General features: G+C 39.5%; 3 protein-coding genes across 3 annotated transcripts; 2 read left to right on the top strand and 1 right to left on the bottom strand.

Moving 5' to 3' along the window:
* Positions 1-13: 13 nt before the first annotated feature.
* Positions 14-4,052, top strand: fktn (fukutin). Its single transcript, XM_068334843.1, has 10 exons — positions 14-254; positions 656-712; positions 829-1,029; positions 1,182-1,328; positions 1,941-2,071; positions 2,214-2,346; positions 2,658-2,787; positions 3,184-3,317; positions 3,580-3,704; positions 3,795-4,052. The coding sequence occupies exons 1-10, from the start codon at positions 153-155 to the stop codon at positions 4,006-4,008; spliced, it is 1,374 nt and encodes a 457-aa protein (XP_068190944.1). The 5' UTR covers positions 14-152; the 3' UTR covers positions 4,009-4,052.
* A 750-nt stretch (positions 4,053-4,802) lies between these two features.
* On the top strand, positions 4,803-10,009 carry capslb (calcyphosine-like b). The gene is made up of 5 exons (XM_068335344.1): positions 4,803-4,813; positions 5,970-6,114; positions 7,703-7,880; positions 8,350-8,559; positions 9,794-10,009. Exons 2-5 carry the CDS (start codon positions 5,978-5,980, stop codon positions 9,896-9,898), a joined length of 630 nt encoding a protein of 209 aa, XP_068191445.1. The 5' UTR covers positions 4,803-4,813; positions 5,970-5,977; the 3' UTR covers positions 9,899-10,009.
* Positions 10,010-10,094: 85 nt separating this feature from the next.
* il7r (interleukin 7 receptor) lies at positions 10,095-15,417 on the bottom strand. The gene is made up of 8 exons (XM_068334969.1): positions 14,938-15,417; positions 13,708-13,834; positions 13,466-13,626; positions 12,993-13,144; positions 12,749-12,911; positions 12,564-12,675; positions 12,404-12,476; positions 10,095-11,158 (listed from the first exon to the last, which is right to left on the bottom strand). Exons 1-8 carry the CDS (start codon positions 15,008-15,010, stop codon positions 10,766-10,768), a joined length of 1,254 nt encoding a protein of 417 aa, XP_068191070.1. The 5' UTR covers positions 15,011-15,417; the 3' UTR covers positions 10,095-10,765.
* Between the last annotated feature and the right edge of the window lie 429 nt (positions 15,418-15,846).

Raw genomic sequence — 15,846 nt, 5'->3', positions numbered from 1 at the left:
TGGACTTCTGTTCTTTGAGAGATGGTCGCACGTCAAGCCAAAGCGGACAGCTTGTTATATGGCGTCATTGAGTGGTTTTATCGGCGTTATTAACGATCAGGGAACTTCGGTTCAGATAATACGACGAACATGTGACTGTGCAGCGGAACCGGATGCCTCGTGTGAGCAGGACGGTGGTTTTATCGCTGCTGGTCGCCAGCAGCTGCGTATTCCTTCTATTCCAGTTGTATTACTACCGGAAATACGTCAGCAAGGTGAGACGCGGGGTCAACAAGCCAAAACAAACGAAATCAGTTTTAAATATGTATTATCCTACGAACTATAACCAGTTGTCTGTTACTGTAGAAACTCACGCTGAAACCTAACCCAGCATTTGGTTTATGTAGTCACAAATCCTAGCCAGTATTTGTTTACTGTAGTGACTGAAGCTGGAGGGGTTTAACATCTTGAGACTGTATGTTCTATTTTCTATTCATATTTTCCATTTTATCACTACTAATACATTTTAAAATGCTGAAATTAAACTAAATTTCAGCTCATCAGTCAGATAAGATGATAATATTACTGACAAAGTAAAACATGTAAATGCTGTTATCATTAACACTAAATAATCTGTTTCACATTTTAAGTTACCAGCGTGTCTTTTTATTCACAGCCTGGCCCTTACATCCTGAACCAATCAGGTCACCTGACCTCCACCGATGTCCAATGGGTGAGTCAGCATTAATGTATATAATATCACTATGAATATCAATCTTAACGTCACTGTTAGCTGTCTTCCCAGAAGTGAAAATAACACAATTAACCACCTCTGTTTGTTTTTGACAGCAAACAGTAAAGAAGTTTCTAGTGTTAGCTCAGCGTTTCAGGCTGCCAGTGTTCCTCGCTGACACTGCTGCACTAACGCTGCTCTCCCAGGATGCTTTGCGTCAGCGGGATCGTCTGGTGCACGAGCCACACTGCAGTTTTCTGTGCACTGGCCGGCCAGTTACGTCATTTGCTCTCCGTGCCAGCCAGTGGAAATATGATGTAAGTGTGTGAGTCCTACGAGAAAATGGGAAATTTGATATTCTTAGATCAGGTGGGATTAAAACATTTTTCTTGAATTGTACTTTTTTTTGTGGCATAGTTAAATAAAATAATTTAAATATGTGTTGGTGTGTGTGTGTGTTTCCCATCAGCCTGGCATTCTATTGGCTGCAGAGCAAAAAGGCTTTGACGTAATGGAGCTGCGCGGAGAGGACCCACGGTTGGCTGGTCTGGACACGCTATCGGGGGAGGAGATACCACTTTTCTTTTTGCTCCATATTCATGGCTACCATATCCAGGTGAGACAGCCCCATTTTATCCAATCAGCACTGAGCAGACGGTTACCAGCCATCATAACTAATGTGTGTCCAGGATGTCGATATCAGGTGTGTGACCTAACATCGAGATCAGGTCACACACCTGACATCAAGGTGTGTCGTGGTCTCGCTTCAAAGCGGTGATGTATTGTAACTGTCAGTGTTTGTGTGTTCATTAGTATGTCCACGAAATATCCTCGCAACCGTTGCGATAGAAAGATGAAACAAAAAGCACATTAGTCGGGCCACAAAGGGGATGTAAATGAGATGATGACATTGACCTTGAGAAGTCATGGTCAGATTTCAACTTTTTTACGCTCAGTAACTTGATAAGATAGAAGGACGAGAAAGAAGGCCAGTGTAAGACCGTAGATCAAAGCTAGTGCTTTGATATACCTATGCACTAGCTTTGATCTATGGTCAAAGCTAGTGCATAGCTTTGACCTACGCTGAAAGGTCAAAGCTATGCACTAGTCAGGCATTACTTTCAGGGTACCCTGACCTGCCCTGAAAGTAGGTCAGGGTAAGTTGCGGGATGTTCCAGTCTGTGACTGCCTTGGTTCTATTTTGGTTCTTTTTTGTGTTTTGTTTCAGGTGGTGTTCCTGTACGAACGGAGTGGAAACTATTTGTGGCACGGAGCACTACGCCTCAAATCCCACATGGACTTAAAATTTGCCCCCTTCAAGCAGCTGGACTATGGGCGTGATCCAGGAGCATATGATAGGTGAAAAACAGACACATGAAATCCATCTGTATGTTATTTATATCAATATGTGTGTCTGAATAATATCTAATATCTATCTGTGTTTACATTACAATAAAGCCTCTAGACATTAAAGCAGGTTTTTTATTGTGATCTCCTGCAGACCAGAGCTGGTCCTGACTGTCCTAGATGGCCTTGACATTCAAATCCCGCGCAACATTTCCCACTTTCTAACCCAGCAGCAACATGCTCACTTTCTAGACTGTCATTACCGTGAAGCTCGCAACTTCCTGCAGGTGAGATGGAATCCACAGGGTTTTTTTTGGTTTTTGAAAGGGGCAACTAAAACAGGAAGTACATGTGTAAAAAAAAGCGAAAATTTTGTCATGAATTTTAAATTTTTTTTAATCCTTAGATATTTCAGTATAGCAATAGTCAACACACAGAATTTCTGGGTAATATGATTAATGTCTCTTAAAGAGAAAACAAAACTTGAAACTTGTGTGTGTGTGTGTGTGTGTGTGTGTGTGTGTGTGTGTGTGTGTGTGTGTGTGTGTGTGTGTGTGTGTGTGTGTGTGTGTGTGTGTGTGTGTGTGTGTGTGTGTAGCTCTACCCTGATGACTCGTCACCAGAAGCAGTGGATTTCCGCAGGAAAGTCAAGTCTTTGCTTCATTTGACATCACGGACACTAGCTCTTCTCAATATCCCCTTCTGGATCAGTAGCGGCACCTGTTTGGGTAATAAGTTTACACTCCAACATGACAGCATAACAACACGTAACAGCTATCAGTACCGTGTGATGAAACTTGAAGTTCAAACTTTGCTGTATAGTGACACATAATATGCTAAAATTAATTCAAGTAACATGTTAACATGACAAAACCTAACATGCTAATATTACAGTGACACACCCTTACATTCCCTATAACAACACATAGCAGGCTAATAATTCTATAATTGCCACATATTATAGTAACATTACTGTATAATAACACAACATGCTCAACTGTATGCTGTACTAACATACAACTCTCTTGCATTGTGTGTGTGTGTGTGTGTTTGTGTGTGTGTGTGTGTGTGTGTGTGTGTGTACGTCTGTGTACGTGTGTGTGTACATCTGTGGAACCCTGCAGGCTGGTTTAGGCAGTGCAGTATTATCTCGTATAGTCGAGATGTCGATATTGGGATTTTCATTGCGGACTTCCGGTCAGACATCATCACAGCATTTCAGGAGGCCGGTCTGTTGCTCAAACACAAATTTGGAAAGGTGAAAACTTTCTTTGTTGTGACGAACACTTTCAGTGATTACAGTCTGGTTAGCATTTGAGGCAGCTAAATCTTCATTAAATGATAGAAAATTGTTCCTAGAATGTATTTCAACTTGCGTCCTCTATCTGATTCCATGCAGGCTGTTTAACTGCATGCAGAATGAGAACAGCTGAACAACTCCAACAGTATTTCCAAAACAGTTTGGACACTGTGTAAAATGTTAATAGAAACAATGTGATGTCTTTTATTTTGAAGGACAGGTGGAGGACAGTCTGGAACTTTCCTTTATAAGTGATGGCATCAAACTGGACATTTTCTTTTTCTATGAAGATGGAGATGTGGTCTGGAATGGAGGAACACAGGCAAAGAGTGGCAGAAAGTTCAAGTTAATGAAGTTCATTTTTGTTGTCATGCAAACATTCTTATCTGCCATTTATTCAACGTGAGTGAAGACGTACTCCTTTTTTTTCGTCAGGTATATCTTCCCACGTTTCTCACTCTGCTGGGCAGAGCTCCTGGAGCTGAAAGTTCGTGTTCCTTGTGAAACACTCGACTATGTGATGGCGAACTATGGTACATCTTGGAGTGTCCCCGTGAGGAGCTGGGACTGGAAGTCGTCACCTAGCAATGTCCAGGAGAATGGGATGTGGCCCCCAGCAGAGTGGGCCGAGTTGATTCAAGTTTACTGAAAGGAAACGTAAATTAATAAAATAAAATGTTTATAAAAAAATGACCCATTTGTTTCTGTTGTGTCCTAAAAGTATTAGATACTGAGGTTACAATACCACCTCGTGTCTGATGGTATTTTCACTCATCTGATTGTAACAGATGCATTATAAAAACATGTTCCACTGGAGTGATGTTATTTTTCAGTTACATGCTAACTCCCATCATGCACCTTTCACTCATCTGGTATCTTCATCAGGTCAGAGTTAACCATTGAACCTTCAATGAGGCAGCTCAGTTCTCATTGTCTTTGCCTAAAACCAATGGTTTCATGATAAATTGTCCTTAAAATCTGGTATATTATTAGTATTATGTATTTTTGCTTTTTTAAAAATTGTACATGTGGTAGTATAACAGCAAAATATTGTACAGTGAACAGAAAAGGAAAGAAAAACCATTGAATGTAGACAAAACAATAACAATAGTCAAAGGAATGATTCCCACATGTCCAGTTCAGCTGGTTGTTTCCGGTTTCATAATCGTCTCAATAGTAGTACGCATGCTTTTATTGTGAAATAAGCCGGAAGATCTTACTATGGTAACGATTTAATTAACCAACGTACTTAGCAATAGTTAATTAAATAAATAGTTCTTGTTTAGAACAACATAATAATGATTATGTACGCCATTACGTACATAATTTAAACATCAAAAAACTGCTTCACTGAAAAGGTAGACCCACCAATCATAGAACAGAACGGTGTGTCTCCATGGTAACAGCAGATCAAACTTCCTGTTTGTTGTTTCCATCCGAAGACGCTGGTGTCGGTAAGTGGAGATCGAATATTAACGGTAAAGGTGGCTCGCCACGACATTTCAAATAAACACAGTTGAGGAAGAAGACGTTTTAACGCCACCGTGTACTCAGTTCAATAAAAACAACCAGGTATAGAAGTATAAAAGTATAAAAGTAACAGTTTAATGTAAATGTGTGCAATGAGGACCAGCAGCGGAACTACTCTGATTAGTCGCTGCAGCACAAATACCTGGTGATTACAGAGAGAAAAACACAGATAAATGTAAAACTATTCAAAGCTATCGAAATGGTAGCAATATATGATTAATTTAGATATTAATATATTTTAATAATGACGTATTCACTGACATGTTGACATATAGTCATCAGTAATCAATTATTTCTCAGAGCATAAATAGGAGCTGTTTAATATATTTTCAACAAACTTAACACATATATTCAACAAGATCAGTATGTGTGAGATTTAATATTTAGATCTCCTGAGTTTCTAATGTTAAGTTGATTTTAAGGTTGATGATATTCTCCCTAGTAAACAAAGCAGTCAGAGATGCAACATACCCTGACCTACACATTTTTGTGTCTCTAGCTTCCTGAAAATGTTGCTTGTTGTTTTGTGATTATATCTCATCTGGTTTCAGAGATGTGAACCTAAAAAGGTACAACCTTGACCTTTTTCAAGGTTGTGATCTAATTTGCAACCCCTCGTCTCCCTGAATATAATGCATTTTGTTTCGTCTTTCTATCTCATTCGGTTCCTGAGATATGTGCAAATAAATGTACAAAACTTGAAATTTGACGTTGACCTAGTTTTCTCAAGGTCAAGGTCCATCATCTTATTTTCATCCCCTTTTGAAGATATTTGGTGGACGGACAGACGGACAAACACACAAACGCTGACAATTACAATACATCACTGCTTTGCAGGATGTAACAACCAGAGAACTTACCACAATTTACCACGGGAATATCACGTACTAATATTGTTGGGTAACAAGTTCAGGGGTGGAAATTTATTTTATTTGACTACCAAAGAAGGATATCAATGATGAATAAAAACTGATTTAATAATATATTTTGTACAGTTGACTTTTGTAAAAGTAAACATTCTAAAACTTAAAGGACAAAATATTCTGCTGTTGTTAAGTAATGTTTTTTTTTAATCCATAGTGTCAGAGATGGCGGGGACGTCGAGACATGACCGAGAGATGGCGATGAATGCCAGACGTCGGCTGTCACAGTGTTCAGATCCTCTGGAGAGACTCAGACTCCAGTGTCTAACCAGAGGATCATCAGGCATCAAAGGTCTGGGCAGGTGAGATGAGGTCCACAGTGGCCAACCAGATTGGTGCACAACACAGCACACTGGTAGGTCACCAGAGCAGGAAATATAGTTTTTGGAGTCAGAGGACTTTTTCTCCATTCACAATTTTTAAATTCATTCTTTTAGAGTTCTTAAATACAGCATAAACATAGATCTGGTTCGTAAGTGGGCTTTAAAAGAATCAGTGGAATATTAGAATGAAACTGGAGATAAATGTAAAATTCAACAACATGTAGTAACAGCATAACAACATAACATTTAGTGTGCAGCAGTTCATTGGGTTCAGTGCAAAGTACCGTATATACAGTGCTATCAAAGCAGAGAAACTATCAATTGTCAGCATTTTAAGAACATGACGCTGAGTTTTTATTCAAACAGGAGCGGAACGACAAGCTGATTTCACCTGAAGTCACGGATAAAACTATTTCACCTCTTATGTATTTCTTCTTTAAACAAAGATGTAGTGCAGTGGACGTGCATGTTAAAGTTGTAACATGTTTAAAGCTGTGCAGTCTGTGGGTGAGGATCTTAGTGTTGATGATGAGGTTTGTGCTCGCGTCTTTGTCTTCCTGTCAAAAGAAACAAGCGACAGGATGTTGTCATATTTTACTGCTGTGTGGCTGATTATGTGGTTTTGTTTGCTCATGCTTTGCTTTTCATCTACATTTTCTGTCGTACCATAAATACTGCAGAGCTGGAGCAGAACTGCTGCACTTCACCTCAATGCAACTTATTTAAGTAATTTAAACCTTTCATTATCTGTGTGTGACAGCTGGAGATATGTGGAGTTAGAGGTCTCTTCTCATATGATAATAATCATTGAGATAATCCAAATCTACGTTAACATGTTATTTACATGTTAGTACATCAAAATGGGTAATTTTGGTACTAGTAGTATTGCAGTAGTGCAACAATCAATATGGTATCACCAGTCATAAGCTTTATATGTTTGAAGAGAAACAAGGACAATATGGTTAACATTGAAAATAAAATATATGCAATACAAAGGTATCCAGACTGAGATCCAGTAGCATTGATGAGTGATGGTCTTTTACACAGTTAAAGGACAGGCGTCAGCTACCAAAACATGTACCTGTAAAGCACCACCATAACAAAAATCAATACAGTCAGCACCCCGAGAACCTGTTGACACCCAAAGAACACCTAAACACCCCAAGAACCTGTTGAACATGTAGATAATAATAGGTCTGAGTTAAGATGGAAGCTTGTAAAGCGTTTCAGTGGAGTTCCTGTTGTTTTTTTCTCAACATTAAGGACGTGGAGTAAAAACTCTATGGAGTCCTACATCTGGTGACTGGATTAAAACTTTAATAAAGTTTCTATGGTAAGGTGGTTCTAAAGAGAGTTAGGGCTGATCGCTGGTCAGGACAATTTAAAACCGTTTATTATGGGATGGTTTTTCAATTTTTTTATAGTTAACATATCAAACCATTCCTGATCTTGGTATATTTTTTGGAATGTTCTAGAGACAGAACTCGTACCACAATGAACAGAAGCGTGAGAAGCAAAGAATTTTGATTCATTTTTGAAAGTTAAAACTGCTCTTGTTGTTTACCAGAACTTTCAAAGTCATGGACGACGATAACAACCGTCTGCTGGACTTCAAGGAGTTTCTGAAGGGTCTCCATGACTACGGCATCCTGATGGAGAAAGATGAGGCCACGGCTCTCTTCCAGCTTTTTGACCGTGACGGCAGCGGAACCATTGACTTTGACGAGTTCCTCATCACTCTGAGGGTGAATCTAAATGTAACTGTTGTTTACTGAGTGACACTAGAGTGTCTGATTACTAGAGTTCTTTATGTTTTCTGTTATTTTGTCAGAGCGTCATGCCTGGAGTGTACCTTGCCTCACGCCCCCAGTCGGCTGGGATAGGCTCCAGCAACCCCGCGACATGCAAAGAATCGAGTATATAAAATGAATGAATGAATATGAAGTAATAGAACAGCACTGAATAATTAACAAAAATAAATACAATAATAATACATATGATAATTCCACTTTAACTGAAATAGAACCACCAGATTATTGAGTTATTGGGGGTATTCCAGTCCATTGATCAGGTTTAACCAGTACAGATTTAGTAATGGCCAATAAATGTGAGTAAACCTGGAATTAAAATTATACAGAGTGGGAGCAATATATGATTAATTCTGATATCAAATATAATTTTCTCAGTTTCTTAACCCTCTGATCCGCAATGCAGCCGCAGATGTCCAAGGCCAGGAAGGAGGTGGTGATGCAAGCTTTTCGGAAGCTGGACAAGACGGGCGATGGGGTGATTACCATTGAAGACCTGAGGGGGGTCTACAATGCCAAATACCACCCCAAGTATCAGAACGGCGAGTGGACAGAGGATCAGGTGTTCAGGACCTTCTTGGATAATTTTGATAGTCCGTATGACAAAGATGGAAAGGTGAGTTCAAAGGTTCTGCTCATGGCATGCGTGTGTGTGTGTGTGTGTGTGTGTGTGTGTGTGTGTGTGTGTGTGTGTGTGTGTGTGTGTGTGTGTGTCGACGTGAGTGTGTGATCTGGCTGGTGTTGCTCTCCGAAGGTGACCCAGGAGGAGTTCATGAATTATTACGCTGGTGTGAGCGCATCTATCGACACGGACATCTACTTTATTGTGATGATGAGAAGCGCCTGGAAACTGTGACAGAATGTTGTTCTGGTAAACAAGCTGGTGTTTCCGAAGGAGGGAGGAGGGCGGCCATCATTCATCTTCCTCTCTGCATAGTATACTGTATGGTTTCTATTTAAAAAGTGTACCACACATGTTCAGCATGAAATCAGGAATGTTTGGACATGAAAGAACCATACAAGATACTCGTGTTATCGTTGATTACCAAAGGATTAAAATCAGCCTTTCCTCTGTTGAACATTCCCCCTTCATAGTTTCCATCCAAATATGAAAACGTGAATCTCTGTCGCAAATTAAAGTACATTCTTTAAAACTGGAGCAAACTGAAACATTTTGTTTTTAAAAAAACCCTGAAAGAACAAAGAATCTGGATAAGAGCAACAGAAAATGCAAGGTATGCATGAGAAACCACATTTGAACCGCAGTTGGAGGAAAAGTAACTGGTTAAACCTCCACCCAACCAGCAAACAAGTGAGGAAGTGAAGATTTGAGTTTTCAGCCAACTCTGAAAAAAAGAAACAAATCACAAACTGCAAACTTTCCACGTGTCCTTTAGGTTGCTCTCAGGTTCTTGGGATGCCTTCAATGACTCTATGAAAGTTAAGGGCTCTTTATAATGTTATAGTGGTTAGTTATGTTGTTTGTGTTCGAGACTTGACTGAAAAAGAACCATCAGACATGAACCTTCTCAATCACAATTGAGTTTTTCAGTTTTTTAGGGGATTTAAAATTTAGTTGAGATGTTGTGTTCAAGTGCATGTCTTTAGTCGTGTACCTGACAATGTGAGTCAATGTGAAGGTTGATAATACCACGATGATAAATAATACGATGAATGGTACACAACTTCTTCTGGGGAGAATCAGTTCTGATGCAACATTCTGGGTGTTTTCTTTTGATTTGGATGGAAACCAATAATCCATAATCAGGCCTACTCTTCTGTGATTCATATCTCACCCTGACTTTCTTCATCTAACCTTATTGTGACCACTTCTATCCTTCTATCAACAGGTGACCAAAGACGAGTTTGTCAACTATTACTGCGGAGTCAGCGCTTCAGTTGACAGTGATGTCTACTTTATACTGATGATGAAAAATGCTTGGAAACTCTACTGATGAACTGCGAACTGTCAAAGTGAACTACATGGTGGCTAAACGACGAGGATCATTTTTGATGAATTCTTATGTTGCTTGAAGGTTATTGATCCCAGCCTTCATATATTGATGTGTTATGTTTATGTGCCTCTTTAAATGTAATTTTAAGTGATTTTAAACATGTTGATTAATATAATAACACTCTGGGTTCTAGCACTTTGTTTTGTTTTTATTGCGTGTTGATATAGAACACTATCAGCTAAAATGAAGAACATTGGGTAATATATAATAGCCAGACATGTCATAGAAAGCAGACAGTATATAAAGAGTTCAATATATGAAAGATTCCATGACTCAGATTCTAGACCACCTGAAGGAGGTTCTATGATTCACAGGTTCTTCATCTCAAATAGGAGGTTCTATGTCTCAACTGTCTTAGATCTACTATTGGAGGTTTTATGAATCAAAAGTTCTAGATCTTCTTGAGGAACATTATGGGAGATCCACAGATGTTGTGTCTTTTGTACATTCAGTCCATCATGAAGCTTTTAAGGTTCTGCATGCGGCGTTCCAAACTACGGGAGTGCACCTTTAATACTGAGATGTCTTGATGTTCATCTGAAAATTTACGTGGCTAAATAAGGATGATTTTTTTAAAGAGCTTTTGGAGAAAGCAGACTGGGGTAGATTTTCCACTGGGTCGAAATTACTGTACAAAGCTTTTGTTTCACACAGGATTGAAATATTTTACCGTCAATTTTCTTTCTCTTATCCTTTAAATTGTTTGTTGTCAGATTGACTTTTGGATATCACGATCTGCAGGTATGACACCAACAATCTTCATAAGGTGAAATTCTCACCACTCCTGTTCCACATCCTCACCCTGAGCTACTTAATGTGATAGAAACTGGACATGGTGACGTATGATTCCTCCTGCTGACCCCCTCCTGACCCGTCAGCTTCATGTCCTCCACTGCTGGTCTCAGCTTGCATTGTGGGAGGTTTCTGAAAGGTTTTGATTGGTGAGGAACGGGTGTCCTCTTCATCAGTTGACCTTCTGCTCAGTAGGGCAGACAGCTGCAGCTCCTCTGTGATGACACTGGTGCCGCTTGCAGAGCCCAAAGAGCACTGGGTGGAGCAGGGAGGTCCAGATGGGGAACCTCCATCTGCAGAACTGGTACTCATAAGTTCTGTGTTTTCATGTGGCTGTTCATCTGTTTTCTCCATCGGACAGATTCTAAGAGCACTGAATACCTCTGGTTTGAAGTTCAGAAGGTGACCCTGCAAAATCAGAATGGAGTCGCTTTGACTTCAGTTTGGTTGAATTACTGAATAACACTTTAAGTAAGCATGGTGAGTAAAGTACTGAGTACTACATTAAAGGTAAAATCACAGATAAAGTTTCAATAGAAAACAAATTAAATCAGACATTTCTAAGATGATTGGTGAAATTAGGTTCCACTAGACCCTTAGGTAGATAAGGTATTATTTGAGGAAATTCTACCAAAACTAGGTCATCTGTAGGTTTGTTGCTGTAGACGCATCCAGGTCATGATGCTCCTTCATGGTTGATTCTTATGCAACTGGATTTTTGTTTCGGGTCAAGGGATGTTCAGTTACTTCAGATTCAAATTTCAAGTAGGGCTTTAGGTGTTTTGGAGCGTCCTTAGGGAGGTTCTATTAGGGCTGTAAGTAGTTCAGGTAATCCTTAAGAAAATTCTACTTGTTTTTCAGGTTGTTTAGATTATCTAAAAAAAAGTTTACCAAGTCCAACCAGTTTAGTAGAAATGAAGAAGTTCTATCAGTGATTTTAAGGATTTTCAGCCAGTACTTTAAGTGGTCTAGGCCATTCTTAGGGAAGCTCTACCTGTATGTTTAGCAGTTGCGGTATTCTTAAAGGAAGTTCAACCTGTGTTTTAAACAGTTTAAGGAGTTTTTCATCTTAAAGGATCAATTTATTAGGCAATTTTAAAGCTGTTTTTCCAATGTCAAGTAGCTTAGGTTGTGTTTGAGGACATTCTAATAGTTCTTTATGTGATTTTGATTACCTTTGGGGACGTCTACCAGTCCTTAGGTGGTTTACATAATTTTAAGGCTCTTCTAACAGTCTTTTTGTGATTCATGCTGTTTGCTTTTGGCAGTGCTTTAGATAGTTCAGGTTATTTTATGAATGTTCCACGAGTTGTTCAGGGAGTTTCGATCATCTTTGAGGATTCCTCAGTCGTTAATATAGTTGAGATCATTTTTGGGGGGTAGCTCTGCTCGTAAGAACTTCAGCTTGCCTTACACGTGTTGTGGGGCAGTTTATGTGTTTTTAAGGAGGCTCTAGCTGTCCAGGGAATGATGCACACATCACTAAAAGGTTTTATGGTAGCTTAGCTACATTGCAGTGACCTTCTAGAACCATACCCTTTGGTTCGACCCAGATTTATCATTCATCCAGCCACTAGAGGGCACTGTCAAGAAGCACATAATAGAGATTTAAAAACATTTGGTGATGTTGCTTCTAATCGTAAAATTACTAACTTTATATGGCTGGCAGATCTGCACCAGGGTGTACTTAGGGTGTGGGATGCTTGGCCACATGTAGCTAAATATTCTGTGAAGAAAAAAAAAAGAGGAAATAAACACCATCGCCAGACACATTCAGATTCACTGAATTACCCGCAAAAATAAGCAGACATACTTGTTTTTCCAGAGTAAAACAAAACTAGAAGATATGAACACCAAGAAGATGAGACATACAGGCAGAGTGTATATCTCCCACCTGTCAATCATCTGTTCCTGGATTTTATCTTCTGGATAAGAAAGAACAAAAAACCGAATTAAAAAGGGCAGTTTTTCTAGTCCTTAAGGATTTAATCGACTCACCCCCAGGGATCAAAAAACTGGAAGTGTTGCTCCACTCGCTCCAGGTACCCTGCAGGTCTTTGACCGGTATTGATCTCACTTTGACGTAATATTTTGTGTTTTTACGGAAGTGCTCCATGTCGATCTTCATGACAATGTGCTTCGATGATGTCAAGTTCTGAATCTGTGGTCAAAAACAGTCCATCACTACTGAACATCAAAGATTGAACTGATGATCGAAGCAACACAAATTAAATGATGTTACTGTTCTGTTGTCTGAGCTCCAGATGAGGAGCTGGAACAGTTGATTCCGGACTTTCAGGTAGTCTTTGTGGTATGGAGTCCTAATGCGAATGAGGACCTGATGAGACTCCTGGTTCAAGGTGACGTTCCACACCTGAGGACTCCTCGGTTTCACTACAGAAAGAAACAACACATGATGCTGAAAGGCAAGTTTAAATGAGGCTGAGGTATAACAGGCACCTTTATTTATCGGTAGGTCATATTATACATTCATTTTTTAAATTTTTTTAACAATACCTAATGTTGTAATGGCTGAAATTAGTGAATATTAAGTTGACATTAGACAACTTTACCTCTGACTACTCACATTATCTTATGTTGGTCATTAAAACTGAGCTGCAGCAGGTATTGGATTCTTGTCTTTCAGACCATATAATACATCCCCTCTTTAGGACGTCATTTGTGTTTGACCAGGTGTTTCCTCAGGGAACTTACCGATTTTCGTCATGTCGACCAAAGTTGTGATCTGGTCTCCTCCGTTGAAGTGGACTGTAACATTTAAATCAAGGACTAAACTCAGGTCAGTGGAGTTGATTGTGTCTCCAGAACCTGTCACACACTTGGTCAGGGCAGTCTTTTTACTGGAATCTGTGTAGCTGTGACAAAAAGAGCAGAGATCAAACTCCGAATGAATTCTATCGATGAGTCATCTGTTTTTAAAATTTTAAAAGTTTTACCACGCTGTCATTTTCTCAATGCCATCAGCCTCCTCATCTTCATCATCTTTGTTTCCACCTCCCACCAATTTACAGGTAAGAATATTTCTGGTCGTTGAGATGTCAGAGATGCAGCTGATGCTCGGCTCTTTGGAGGGAACGGTTGTCATCATTATTTTTTTTAATAGCCGTATCATTACTCTTTTTTTTTTTGGTTAGTTGAAAAAAAGTTTAAAAAGTGAAAAAAGTTTAAAAGTTGCTCAGAGTGTGTGTGTGTGTGTGTGTGTGTGTGTGTGTGTGTGTGTGTGTGTGTGTGTGTGTGTGTGTATGTGTGTGTGTGTGTGTGTGTGTGTGTGTTACAGCACAAAGTTAACCAAGTTTTCATATCAGTATCATGGATGTGGATGAGAAACTGAGGGCTGAGTGGAATTTAAAAGATTATTTTTGAGTCACCCACTTTTACTGTTAACATCCTGCATTACAAGTCTATGACAAAAACTGAAACCAACCAAAGCTCCGCCAAACCTAAATAAGGTTTCTATTAAAACTATTCTACAAATCAAATTGGTTATTTATCCCAGTTAAATCCAGTGTTTGGTGATGATTATTTATAATATTACCCTCAGAGAATTAACAGATTGGTTCTGGTTTCTTTTTCTGTTTGGCCTCTTTTTCAGACTTCTAGCAAACCAGCATTTTATATCGACATAGTAGGAAACTGAAAGCGTTCAAGGAAAAGCTAACAATCTTTGAATCAGACCATATTTGCACAAATGAAACACTTTTTTAGTGGAGGAGGAGTTGCAATGAGAACCGAGTCCTGAGGTACACCACAGCACTGTTTTAGGTGAGGAACTGAAATTCAAGTTCAACAAATGACAGATTAAAAAAATCAATGCAGCTGTAGAAAACGTGTTTCCATTGCAGCTAGGAGTCTTTAGCAGGTAGCCTGAAGTCCAGGTCAGAAGACGGTCACAGCTTTAAAGAAGAGTTCTCCACTGAAGATTTAATGTCTCAACTAGATGAGTCAATTGAACTTATTAGTGAATTATTCTCTCTCATTTTTTTCATGTGTTCTCCATGTGTTCAATTGCAAATATTCAGTGTTTCAATGCTCAAATGAAAATAAAAACTTTTCACATCACGTTCAATCAGATTCTAAAAGGTTTGGATGTGATTAATATTTCTATATGAGCCAATTTCCTTGATGAACAAGTACATTTAAAGATGAGTTGTTTCAAATGATCTCACCAACGTCTCCATCTCCACTGTGAGGTTCAGTCACAGCTGGCAGCAGGATGAAGATCCAGCAGAGAGACAGCATCTCCTCACCAGTCCTCGTCCTGGTTCTCCTCACCAGTTCTTAATGGTTCTCCTCACTGGTTCACAGTGTTTCTCCTCTGATTTTCACAAATCCTCCTAAATGGTTCTCCTTGCTAGTTCTCCTCACTGGTTCTCACTAGTTCTCCTCACTGGTTCTCACTAGTTCTCCTCACTGGTTCTCACTAGTTCTCCTCACTGGTTCTCACTAGTTCTCCTCACTGGTTCTCACTAGTTCTCCTCATTGTTCTTGCTTGTTCTCCTCACTGGTTCTCACTAGTTCTCCTCACTGGTTCTCACTAGTTCTCCTCACTGGTTCTCACTAGTTCTCCTCATTGTTCTTGCTTGTTCTCCTCACTGGTTCTCACTAGTTCTCCTCATTGTTCTTGCTTGTTCTCCTCACTGGTCCTCCTCAGGTCTCTGACAACACTGAATCTCATCAGCTGAGAGCTCTTCATGTCAGCTGGTGGGGGGAGGAAGAAGGAGTGTCAAACGGGGGGGGGGGGGTTGTACTCACAGGATGTTCTCAGAATCAGAAAACATGTTTGTTATCCTCACTCAGCTGTAAGAAAATAATTTATCAGACATAAACTCAGTTTAGAAACAGATTAGAGACCAGAACTACACAGATTAGTTCATTCATCAGTTTCAGGAGTAACGTTTGTAGAACATTAAGAAATGAATGGATGGATCAGTACCATTTACCATGGGCTTCAATCTGTTAACATTCCAAACTATACTACACACTGCACTCAACATAAGAGCGTGTGTGTTAGATAAATTCATTTAGGTTGGCACGATGTGGAGATCTGTGTGGCTGCTCAGGACTAAGTAAGCAAC

The sequence above is a fragment of the Antennarius striatus genome, chromosome 15 (assembly GCF_040054535.1).
Source record: "Antennarius striatus isolate MH-2024 chromosome 15, ASM4005453v1, whole genome shotgun sequence".
NCBI lineage: Eukaryota > Metazoa > Chordata > Actinopteri > Lophiiformes > Antennariidae > Antennarius > Antennarius striatus.
This window is presented reverse-complemented; position numbering and strand designations above follow the sequence as displayed.

Excerpts from the sequence above, each read along its gene's own strand:
- fktn (XM_068334843.1), top strand. The coding sequence starts at position 153 with ATGCCTCGTGTGAGCAGGACGGTGGTTTTATCGCTGCTGGTCGCCAGC. Across the intron at positions 1,030-1,181 it reads CCAGCCAGTGGAAATATGAT|CCTGGCATTCTATTGGCTGC; the intron begins GTAAGTGTGTGA and ends GTTTCCCATCAG. Across the intron at positions 1,329-1,940 it reads TTCATGGCTACCATATCCAG|GTGGTGTTCCTGTACGAACG; the intron begins GTGAGACAGCCC and ends GTTTTGTTTCAG.
- capslb (XM_068335344.1), top strand. The coding sequence starts at position 5,978 with ATGGCGGGGACGTCGAGACATGACCGAGAGATGGCGATGAATGCCAGA. Across the intron at positions 6,115-7,702 it reads GGCATCAAAGGTCTGGGCAG|AACTTTCAAAGTCATGGACG; the intron begins GTGAGATGAGGT and ends GTTGTTTACCAG. Across the intron at positions 8,560-9,793 it reads CGTATGACAAAGATGGAAAG|GTGACCAAAGACGAGTTTGT; the intron begins GTGAGTTCAAAG and ends TTCTATCAACAG.
- il7r (XM_068334969.1), bottom strand. The coding sequence starts at position 15,010 with ATGCTGTCTCTCTGCTGGATCTTCATCCTGCTGCCAGCTGTGACTGAA. Across the intron at positions 13,627-13,707 it reads ATTGAGAAAATGACAGCGTG|CTACACAGATTCCAGTAAAA; the intron begins GTAAAACTTTTA and ends TTTTTGTCACAG. Across the intron at positions 12,477-12,563 it reads GTTTTACTCTGGAAAAACAA|AATATTTAGCTACATGTGGC; the intron begins GTATGTCTGCTT and ends TTTTCTTCACAG.